The sequence below is a fragment of the Schistocerca piceifrons genome, chromosome 5, assembly GCF_021461385.2.
Source record: "Schistocerca piceifrons isolate TAMUIC-IGC-003096 chromosome 5, iqSchPice1.1, whole genome shotgun sequence".
Lineage (NCBI taxonomy): Eukaryota > Metazoa > Arthropoda > Insecta > Orthoptera > Acrididae > Schistocerca > Schistocerca piceifrons.
In genome coordinates this window covers 249,733,969-249,745,739 of record NC_060142.1, presented here as the reverse complement: position 1 = coordinate 249,745,739, position 11,771 = coordinate 249,733,969, and the positions used below count along the sequence as shown (strand labels likewise).

At 38.1% G+C, this 11,771-nt stretch overlaps 1 protein-coding gene across 1 annotated transcript in view; it reads left to right on the top strand.

The window, feature by feature from the left end:
* The first annotated feature begins 1,322 nt into the window (after window positions 1–1,322).
* Window positions 1,323–11,771, top strand: part of LOC124798037 (transmembrane 9 superfamily member 4) — a 57,735-nt gene continuing 47,286 nt past the window's right edge. Inside the window, exons 1-3 of the mRNA XM_047261257.1 lie at window positions 1,323–1,472; window positions 2,521–2,755; window positions 11,575–11,743. Coding sequence (XP_047117213.1) covers window positions 1,470–1,472; window positions 2,521–2,755; window positions 11,575–11,743 — 407 coding nt within the window. The 5' untranslated portion in view covers window positions 1,323–1,469. The remainder of the gene's footprint in view (window positions 1,473–2,520; window positions 2,756–11,574; window positions 11,744–11,771) is intronic.

Genomic DNA, 11,771 nt, shown 5'->3' with positions numbered 1-11,771 from the left:
GCACACCCTGTTCACCCCATAGATATTCCTACTATACACAAAGCAAAGAAAAGATTCGCATTCTGGGCCACGTAGGTCAATGGGGATCGACCGACTGCCACGTCATATTCTGCCAGTGGCGTCATTTGGATGCAATATGGAGGGGTGTGGCGCCAACACACCACTGTACCAGACGTAACGACTATTCTCACTATGGAGCCGCTGGATCTCACTCCAGTAGCTCTGAATTAGAGCCTCGAGGCTGAGTGTACCTCATTCCAGTCCTGCAACTGAGGAAAAATTCCTCTCATTGCCGGAAATAGAACCTGGATACTCCACACAGCTGCTAGACATGCTAACCACTAAGTTATGGAGGCGAACTGTTTCAACCATATGACCGACTGCTACTATTTTATTTCAGTTAATGTAGTGTCTTCTATTTCATCCTAATGTAAATGATACAGGAATTGTCATGTGTGGAGAGAAAGGAAGAGGTAGGTAGATAGACAGATAGCCAGATAGATAGAAAGAGAGAGACGGAGAGAGAGAGAGTTTACAATTTGTAGCTAGAAATATTTATCAAATTAAAAAAAAAAATCAATATGCCTCTCCACTCCACATACAATACTCCGCCTTTTACACTATATTGTGCTAACATCAATGTAACTCGAACATAGACAAATATAATATGAGCAAAATGTGTATGTATTAGAACTTAATAAGTTCATCCCGAATTTCACAGGCACTACGCATTTCACAATTCTGGCACAAGGAAATTTCATCCGTCTTGAAATTTGGTTGGTAGCGTTTTATCCGATTTCTTTTTCGAAAGTTATACTGCTATTGTCGTAAACAATGCAACTTAAATAATAAACATCAATAAACTGTTAGAAACTGCTATAGATCCTTGTACCACGACGTGAAAATGACAACTCGAAAGAATGTGATCAAAAACATATTTCATTCATTATAAAATTGGTCTCTTTCATATAAAATTGAAACAATGTAATTTGGACGGAACTGATAAACAGATGTAACTACACTGGCTTAAGTAAAAACACTATGGGTCATCATGCAATTCAGATATGAAAAAGAATTTAAAAAAATCTCACAACTGTGATTCTGCGTTGTCTATGAAGTTAATTTTTAACTATGAACTAAAATAAAATGTCTTGTCAGTTCCTGAAGAATAATTTATATAGTCACTCTGTGATATACCCTGCCTTGTATGATTTAGTAGACCTAATTACAACAAATAAGTTATAAATATTCTAACCTTTTCTGTGATGTTTTTAACTATCTATCGATTGCAATATATCGCTTATACAAACGTCAGTGATGGGGGTCGGTGTATGTATATCTCTTCCAAGCTATTCGCCTGTGTGTATACGAAATATACATGCGAACGTAATCAGTGTTTTGGTCATGAGGTTGTAGCAGTAGTTTTATGACACGGTGGCAATTAAAGTTGGTGTGAATATTTGTTAATTATGGTTAGTGGATCTCGTATGTTCTACTGTCGTAATGATACAGATTAGCTGCAGCGTTACCTCATGGAAGTTGTTATCCGTATTCTACGATATTTGCTTGTTCCACTGTGATATTTTCATTTCACTAGACAGGGAACCGGTGGATACGTAGCCATGTACTCAGCTTATCCTATGACTGGTTAAATCATATTTGTCAACATAGTGATAGTTTGTTGGAGCAAGTGTGAGATATCAATGACAGGACGTTACCGCATAGCATACCGTTTACTAAAATGTGAGAGATTCAACCAATAGAAGTTTTAAAGATGGATAATTTGGCATTTTACTTGAGTATATATATGTTAGGTGCCGTGAAAGCCGGCAACCCTTTGTCTTGCCTTAGCATGTTTGCTTACAGCTCTTCTCACCGTTTTATGAAAGTTATACGATGTGTGGTTTTTTTTTTTTTTTTCCAGAATTTGTACACTTAAGTAGTCAACAGATTCCTTGACGGGATACAGTATTTCATGCAATAGTTTTTCTCGTAGTACAGCGTGAAAGACGTAATTTTGATTTTGATTTGCTCTTCTTTGTTGTAAACTTCACGTATTATCGTTGAGGTTAAGAAAGTATTCGTAATTAATTCGCGTTAGTTGGAATTTTTTGTAGGGGCATTTACGAAGTTCCATGTGCTCGACATGTGGCATTTTTCTCGATAACTGTTCCCCCCTGCCTCACCCCTCACTGCAGAGGCAACCTGGCCGTGTAGAAATAAACTTTTTAAAAAAAAAAAAATGCTGTAGAAGCGAGCAAAGGTCGTTCATAACGTTCATTGTTGTATTACACTATTTTTATCCTATTCCTCTTGACACTTGCGTATTTCATATATTGTTTTTGCTTCTTATGGTGGCTGTTACAAAAAAAGTGTAATTACTGGAAAGTGGTAATAAATAAATTAGTATGACAGTGTTTTGGTCATGGGCTTGGCCTTTATTGCTATTTGTTTTTTGGTTGTATTTATAGTTCATCTTGGCTTTTGTTGCTTTGTGTTTATGTTGATTCATTTCTCTAGTTACAGGTAATGGTGAGAAGTTATCTGACATTGGTTTCGGTACTAGTGTGCTGTCATGTTGGAGAAGCATTTTACATACCAGGTGTTGCACCTGTGGAATTCAAGAAGGGATCTCGGATAGATGTTAAGGCAGTGAAAATGACCAGTACTCACACACAGTTACCATATGAATATTATTCTTTGGATTTTTGTCGCCCAAAGAATGGGACCATTGTATACAAATCAGAAAATTTAGGTAAGCCACTTTAATTTACAAATTGTTTTGCAGGACTTTTAGAGCAATATGTTTCTTCTGCAGTTACTTTGTTGTGTAAATCTTGTACTTAAGGTGTCGGTAATCTTTTGTAAGTCTCTCTGCCTGCCTTCTTGTAATTTATAATTATTAAGTTTCCTTTACTTTGATTGAAATTTTGTATGTGTGTATCACATAGCTCCTGCTATGCTCTTAAATGCAGGTAGCCTAATACTTGCACTGGGAGCAACGTGGTTTTCCAATATGTTGACTTTATTTTTTCATGTACTGCAATGCTGATAAATTAGTTTTATAGTTCATTAGACAGAACCAAAAGTCAGTATAATCAGCACTTATTGCAAAGTATGGTAAGAAAATATCAACATGAAAATGGCTGTGCAAAGTATAGGATTAAAGATAGAGTGAAAAGGAAGCAAAAGGAAACCTACAAACCCACAGGGGAGGTGGGGTGACAAGACTGAAAAAAAGGCTAACAAATACCAGTGATTATTGCTGGTATTTGTTTTATGAGCATATGTGGAATCTGTGGATTCAGGAAGGCTATGCTCAATGTCATGCATCATTTCAAGTGCCCCAAGGGGCTGCCACCTAAAAGGACAGTCACATGGTTCACTCAGCTATACAGGATCATAAAGCCATGTCACATACCTCGAATCAGGAAATGGGTTTGTTTGCAGCAAGGCAAATATCCACATAGACATCACCACATTATTGGAAGCACCACATACTGTTAGTACAGTGTCCGTTTTATAGCTTCTGTTGATGTGTCAGTGGAATGTGGTGGGCCAACAGGGGTTTCCCACTGGCAACACTGACACTGGAGTAGCATCACATTATCTTTACAGGTGAGCACTGGCTGTGCATACAGCATCACAAAAACTCTGTGAAGAAAGCATAGTGCCCCTGTAACTAAAATATAAAAGTTAAAAATAAACACATACAAGTAGACCAGTACACTTTCTCTGTTGCAGTTCCACAAAATTCTGTTAGCTGAGAGTTATGAAGAAAACTCTGTGATAACTAGTTTACATTATCTCCACAAGGACTTAATGAGTTAGTGATGTGGCTAACACCCTCAACTGGCATAGGAAAATGCTGGGTTCAACCTCGGGTTGGCCATCCAGATAATGGTTTTCAAAGGTCATCCAATTCACTCCATGCAAATGCTGGGATCGTTTCTTAAAAGAGCCGTCGCCACTTCCTTTCCTCTCCAATAATATGAAATCAGAGCCAAGCTTTGTCTTTAACAGTCTTAACTGTGGACAGGACATAAAACGCTAACCTTTCTTCTTGTTGTGTCTCGATGTTAGAAGAACAGATCCAAGCAAGTCATTTTTGTGAACAGTGGTGAGCAGCCAGCCGATACTGCACGCCAACACTGTAGCACAGTCTGTAGGAGTGGACACTTCCAGCTGCCTTGTGGCACACGATATTGATCATTTGCAACATTTAAAAAAATACTGGCAGTCCGTCATAGCAGCTTCTTTAAATTCATTCATCCTGTTGGCAGGAGGGGGGGGGGGGGGGGGAGACAAGATAGGTTTTGGCATTACAGGATGGAACATTCCCTTGTGAGTAGTATAGGATACCGAGAGGGTATTTTAACTCTTATTTCATTCTTTAATCATTGGCTTGATGACTGGCAAGTGAAAGCCCTAAGGCTCCTGATAATTTTTGTCTTGTCCTTGACTCTTGACCAGCATTCACTGCCACACTGCCTGCAGCCCATCAATCGGGAACTGCTGATCTACAATACAATCACCTCTTCTTACAACAACTGATATTTGGTCTACAAATATTACATTTCTGAACTGTTAAGGGTGGTGGTTGAGCCCTGTCCTTGTGTCCTACATGTCATTATTTTTCAGCAAGATGATATTGGATTTTGTCACCCATGCTTTCCTGACCAGCATTGACGAACAGAGTATTCGACTTTTGCCTCGGCCATCAGTTCTCCAGATCTCTCACCCAGTGAAAGCATCTGGTAAAGGATTATCAAGATACTGGTGCACCAGCACTCACTACCCATTGTAATCAATCACATGGGGTGCAGAGTTGCGGCAGCAATGTCGTTCCTCTATTGGCCACCTAAACTCGGTTCAGTTCAATGTCCCGCCAGATTAGGGCCATTGTTGCTGCTTGAGGTGTCAGTTCTGTGTGCTGAATTTTGCAGGATGTACATCCCCAATTTCCGTACAAATTTAGTTGTGCACTTTTTATATTACACTGCAGACCCACAGTACGTAAAATTTATTGTTTTACTGTCCTCCATGAAGTTGCATTTTCAGTAGTAGTGTAGGTGTTGTTAGTGGGACTGATTTCAATAGAAATTGGGATGTGGTGTATAGTTGGCACCAAAGCAGAAGAATATGAATTTGTAGTGCCTCATCTTTCAAGCTGTAACCATCATGTTTCCGTAGGGCTATAAGCATATTTTCTGTTGTCCTCTGCTCAGAGACTAGTTGGAGAACCTGCACCAAAGACTGATTAAAGATTCTCTCATTCTCTAAAAACCCAAAGGGAGTTGCGGAAAGCAGGTAACATGATGATAGTATTCAGTGATCACCATATTGGAAATAAAAAATGGGCGGGGGGGGGGGGGGGGCAGGAGACAATATCTTGGAATTTCAGAAATTTAACCAGTTACCCAAAACACACAAATAATTAGATAAATGGAAAATATGTATTTAATTTGTGTTGCAGTCCATTGGCATATATAAAGCAACATTTCCTAGTGCACATTGCCAGTGTACTGTATTGATGATTAGTTGATTAGTTGTGTAGAAATACACATACATTTAAGTATATATAAAGCAGTCAGTTTAAATATATGACCTTTATAATGTTTTTTTTTTTGTTCTTGTCCTTGTAACATTTCATCCCTAAGATAATTTTTTCTTCGCTTTACACTCCAAAGACAGAGATTTCCACTGGCTAATAGAAAATAATGTATTTTATAATTCACAACAAGAAAATAAAATACAAAGATTAGTTTAAAAAGTTTTAATTGCTTTATCTGAAAAATATTACTCAAAGCAGAGTTTGAGTGCCTTGCAGCAAACACAAAACATGGGAAGAAACGGCAGCTATTCAAATGTGTGAGACAATCAACTGGAGGAAAATTCTCAGAGTTCTGGTGGTTGTCAACCATCCATAAACTGCCTGCAGCTGCAGCTTGGACAGCTCACTGTTGTCACAAACAAGTGGGTGGAGTCAGTGATACTGCCCAAACATCAGTTTTGCTGTATGTATTTGCATGACAGTTTCAGACTGTCACTTCAGCAGTCCTTTGTGGTTGATTCTTTATCCATTGTCAAGTTGTCCAAAAAAACAGCAGTCATTAAGATGCTTGGAAGAAGTGGGATTTACATCCCCGTTGAATCAAACTTTTGTTTAGATTATTCTGTGTTTTCCTTATGTTGAACCTACAGTCACTCATCAAGCCACTTCATGGTGTGTGTGATGAAGGTTGCTTTGTGCACCTCTATCACTTTCTCTCCTATTATAGTCGTGAATGGTTTTCAGGAAGAATGATTGTTGGTAAACCTCTGTGAGCTTGAATCTCTCTGATTTAACGTTCATGGTCTTTTCTTGAGATATACGTAGAGGGAAGTAATATATTGGCTGATTTGTTTAGTAATTTTAACAGGAAACTACACCGTGAAGCAGGACACCTCTTTTACACCATCTATCATTGTGCTTTCAGCGATGGGGAATACTTCAAACCTATTTTTGAGGCATAAAGGGCACCCATGTGGCAAATACCCACCTCTGCCTTCCACCCAGAGATTTGCGACCCCTCTGCTGTTGGCCACTCACTGTCAGGAGAGTGTTGACCAGCCAGTATGAGAAAATGGAAAGGCAGTCTGGTATTGGAAGTGCTTTGTATAAATGGAAACTACTGCTATGCATAGTGCTTCTGGTGGTTGTAATGGTGGTGGTTCCTTCACCCTGTGTCCTGGTGTTAAATTAGTGCACTTAGAATCAGTAATGAATAGTGCCTGGATTTTAATGATAAGTCATAGTTTTTTTTCTTGAATGTTACAGTGAATTTTGCAACAGTTTCTGCATGAATCCAGGAATTGTAGGCCTAGTGTAGAAAAAAGTTCTTTTTATTGTGCATATAAAGTCATATTTTGGCCAAAATTATATGCGTTTTGCAGTGGTCCAGGTGATATTGTCACAAATTAACACAAACACAATTACGATAAAGCTTTATGTATCAGAACTTTAGTACAAAAGCAGCGTAACAGACTAGTTAGTTTGCTGAACTTAAGACATTTTTATGGGTGTTGACAGAACGATCTCAGCTCTAACAAAAGTGCCTTCTGACATAATAAACATCGCACATGTGGTCATACTATTCCGTTTGAATATAAGCTCCTTCTGGTTCAACTTGCCAAAAGTAAAGTTCTCCAATAGCATGAAGTTGCAAGATTTTGTTCACGATTTTGGAGAGTTTTTCAGCACTAACCAAATGGGGAAACATTATTTTGTAATCTGTGTGAAGTTAAGGTTAAGGCAGAAAAGCACTTTATGTGCAACAACACTAATATTACCAACCACAGCAGCTGTGTGAAGAGAAGTTCTGGAAATGACAGCAGACAATTGCTATATTTGAGTGGACAGGTCGAACTTCAACTGTGAAATTATTCTTCAAGGACTTGTGTGAGATGATGGTGTCTTGTTACATCTCATTGGAGAAGCTGAAGAATCTACACTTCAGCCAGTTCTTCGAGAAGAGCACAACAGATAAAGTTCCAGGTGAATCTACGCTGAGAAAGAACTGTTTACCTGTTTGGTATGATGAGGAGCTCAACAAATATAAACTAATGTTACTGACCACAAGGTTTGGATGTCCATAGTTGAAACAACTGATGTGAATGGGTTTTATGTTGCAAATGTTGTTCGTGGTGTTTTAAAAGTTGGCAGACCTGGAGTAATGTTCCTTCTAATGTGTGAAGATCTTGAGAGAGTTGCCATTTTGTTTGACAACTCTATGAAGCTGCTGTGGCCAGCTGTTGTGAAAAGAATCAGTGTTTTGCTGCTACTAAGAGATGGCTAAAGCAGCAAAGGGGCTTCAGAGTCTCTACTCCAGTTTGATTTTTCATTGCACATGCATGCAAAATTGCAGATGATGTGTGGTCAGATTACTGTGATGTGGACAGATTAATTTCCTGTGGCAAGAAAATCTAAGAGAATGCTCCACTACATGTGCAGAAATGAAAGGAGAAGTACCTTCACTGTCCTTCCCCCCTCAGCCTGTTCTTAGATTATGGGCCTCTTGGCTTAATGCAACTGAGTATTACTGCATCAGCTTCAACAAAATAAAGATAACCATTTGTGAAATTGATAGCGATGAATTGGGTACTATCAAAACTGTGAAAGCACCCTTTACAGATACTTGTATGAAAACTTGGCATACATCAATGTCAACTTTTCAGTATTATCAAAAGCCACTGCACAACTGGAAGCCACTGGTACTCAATTGTGTCACACCCTGGTTGTTGTGCAACATGTGTAGAATGAGCTGGGTTGAGCTCTTGGTCATGGGGCTCAGAAAGTGAGCGACAAATTGCAAAATGTTCGCCAGTGGGATCCTGGATACTGTGTGCAGTATTAGTGACAGGCCTTCTGGAAAAGCCAGTACTTGAAGGCAGTGAATCAAAGCAAGCCTGCAGTGATCTCACCACCTTCAGATACACTCCTGTGATGTGGAGAGGAGCTTTTCTAAATACAAAGCTATCCTCTGCATCAACTGTAGATCTTTGAAAATAAAAAATTTGGAAATGCGCAATGTGATCCAGTGCAACATTGCAGAAAGTAAAGATGGGCACAATGTCGTAACGATTTTGAAATATTTTCAAACAGGTGATGTGCAGCAGTAAAAACATGGTCTTATTGTGTGGATAGGTGTTATTGTTTTCACTGTACTTCGTGTTTTTTGAGACACATGCAGATATTTCAAAAATAAATTGCAGTTTCAAACACTGCAAAAAGTAAGTACTATACTAACAATTAGTTCACAAGTAAATTTTGTATTATATGAGATATAAAAAATTCAACAAGAATGTTTTTAAATAAACTTACATTGTCATATTTTATTTGTAACGTCATATTTGTACAAATTTTAGGTTATAGATGCTTGCATATTTTGCTATTTTTTTCAGTCATTAAAATCTGGGTCCTAGTAATGAATGTATGGGACTTCGGGGTTACATTTAGCTCTTGTCTACAGTAGTGGGCCTGTAAATGAGCACATGCAGTGCTGAACCCAATTTTATGTCAAAATTGACTGCTTTTGTCGTGCCAAAAGTGCCACTGTGTGTGAGAATGTAGTATACCAACTTTCTTTAATTATTATTAAATAAATAATTAAATTTTTCAATCACATTACAAACCTTAGCTGCTGTGGCTGATCAAATAACTTCATACATAGGTTGCATGATGATTCATCATGAGTCTCACGTGGCCACAGTCTTTCCTGAATGATAATTTTGTGGGTCTGTCTTTCCAAATTGGATTTTACATTTCAACATGAGAATGCTGTGGACACACATGCTCCACTTTGCCTCCTTTTGCGAAAGTTAAATGTAAAACAGTTATTAAAAAGATAGTTTATCAGGGAAATGGAACTCTAGACACAACTGTAGCCGACCTTGTGGAATTGCCTGTTCCTTCTGCAATCCCTCGGCCATTGTACTCCACTTCTTCTTAGGTCTTTATGTGCTCTGTTAAAAACTTTTGGGTCGACAGAAGCGTCCGATCCAACGCGTCGGCTTTGACCCGTGACGTAAGGGTGTTGTAGTGTGTGACGTCATGACGGTGCGGAGTTTGGTTTGAGTGTGGCTGTCTCCAGTTCTGTTTTATCTTATTTTATTTACTTTTCTGATCTGTTCGTTCTATCCCGTGAGATTTTTTTTAAAAAAAGACAAAAAACACTAATCAGCTACTGAAGCATCTTTATCTTCTATGGGTTGCAGGGGTTACGACCCCTGGGGAGGTGGGTGGGTATTCATGCATGGCTGTCTTCACTTACACGTTGTAGCTACGCAAGGCGTCTAAATTTGTTTATATTTAGTTTGCCCCCACCCAAAACACCCCATTTCCCGCGCTTGTCCCGTTAGTGTCATTAGGCTTCTTGTGGAAAGTGTGTGTGTTTGTTTTTGTTTCCGCCAAATTTGTGACGTCATGGGTCAAAGCAGACGGGTGGGATCGGACGCTTCCATATTTCCAAACTTTTGCTGTTAGGTGCAATCAATTTTTTGTCTTCCTTTAATTTGCATGGCAGTTGGAGTGGACTAATCAAGGGCTGAGTAGGAAAATCATAGGGAACTCATGGCTAGGGAGGCACAACAGGAATGAAATCGGTTTAATTTATTTATTGATATATATATTTTACTGTATGTAGGAAATGCTGCCTGCTGAAAGCTCCCCTTCAAGCGAGGTTTTGCTTCTGCATGGATCAGCTGATGCCTGATAAGCAGAAACCCAATTTGATTTATTGTTTGATATTTGTGAAGGAAAGTAAACTACCACAGAAAACATTTTTTTAATTTTTTATTGTTTATTATTTTTAAATTTTTAAAATTGTTTTATTATTATTGTTGTTATATTTTCAGAGTACCTTCTTTAATTTATTTGTATTTGGGTTGACAATACACCCCTCTCCCATGCCCCATCCTTTGGTTCCTCTGTAGGCCTACTTAACCACCAGTATCATCAGAAGAAAATACTTGATGTATTTTGTGATGGACGTTTGGTTAGTGGTGTATTTCATATTCAAGTAATTTGTGCCATAAACATTTTGTTACATTTGACAATACCTGTAAGTTAACATTTGAGTAAAGTTTTCCAAGGAAATGCTACACCTTGCGGCAACGTGTCTCATTGATAATTTTTCTTGATTGATAATTCATGAATAATAAATGCCTAGAATTACTTTTGGAAGAACTTACAGTACTAAATCACATTTTCCCTCTATTGTTAGGTTTGTCAGATGCTCACATGCTGTCAATAGTGGTCTTATGACAAATTGGAAATATTTTTAACATTACAGTGCCAATAAATCACACTTCTTATTTTCTTGCCCTTGGCATTATTTTGTTGTTACTTACGAGGTAATACATGCTTTGATGTTACTTAGAAAAGCCAGTTATGCGAAGCCGTGTTTCCTGTGATCTGTATTTCTGTGGACTACTGAAATGTGCATACCAGTTGTGTGTTACAAGTGGATTATGGAGGTATTAGGGCAGTCTACATGGATTACATCCAGATAGATTTTGTTTTTATAACACAAGCAAATTTCGTCTTGTATGGTGAAGCAATTTGATTACTTTTCCATTATGGAGTGTTGTTTATTTGTATACGTACTGCTGTAAATTGCAAGAAAGAAGTAAGTCATCCAGTGAGTGCACTCATATTGGTGGGTGGTCAACATTTACCATTTATATGAACAGTGTGTTCCTGTTGTAATAATTGTTCATAATCATGCATTCTCTTCCCCAGATGGTATTTGTTGGTAGTACAGTGGTTTATTAACAGTAAATGTTATAACATGACATGTATTAAGGAATTGTGAATGAAATCCATCTGGTGATGTCTTGACCAGAAAACATAAGACTTTTTATTTAAAAAGTAATTGAAGCAGTAAACGAAAGTTGTTCCTGTGTATTGCATAATCAGTTGCAGTCATTGATAAACATTCAGTTGTGGATGAATTGTATATTAAGGTACATTAATGAAGTTAGTTTTCATTGTTTAAACTTGGGGTTAATGGACTTCTTGTATCTGTTTTTCAGGTGAAGTGTTAAGAGGCGATCGAATAGTCAACACACCATATGAAGTTCGGATGGCTGAAAACATTAAATGTCGATTGCTGTGTCATCCTTCTCATGGACCAATGAACTGGGATGCTGAAGCTTCACAAAAGGCTATCAACCGAATACAGCATGAATATTTTGTCCACCTGTTAGTACTGTGTAGTTTCTCATTTAAT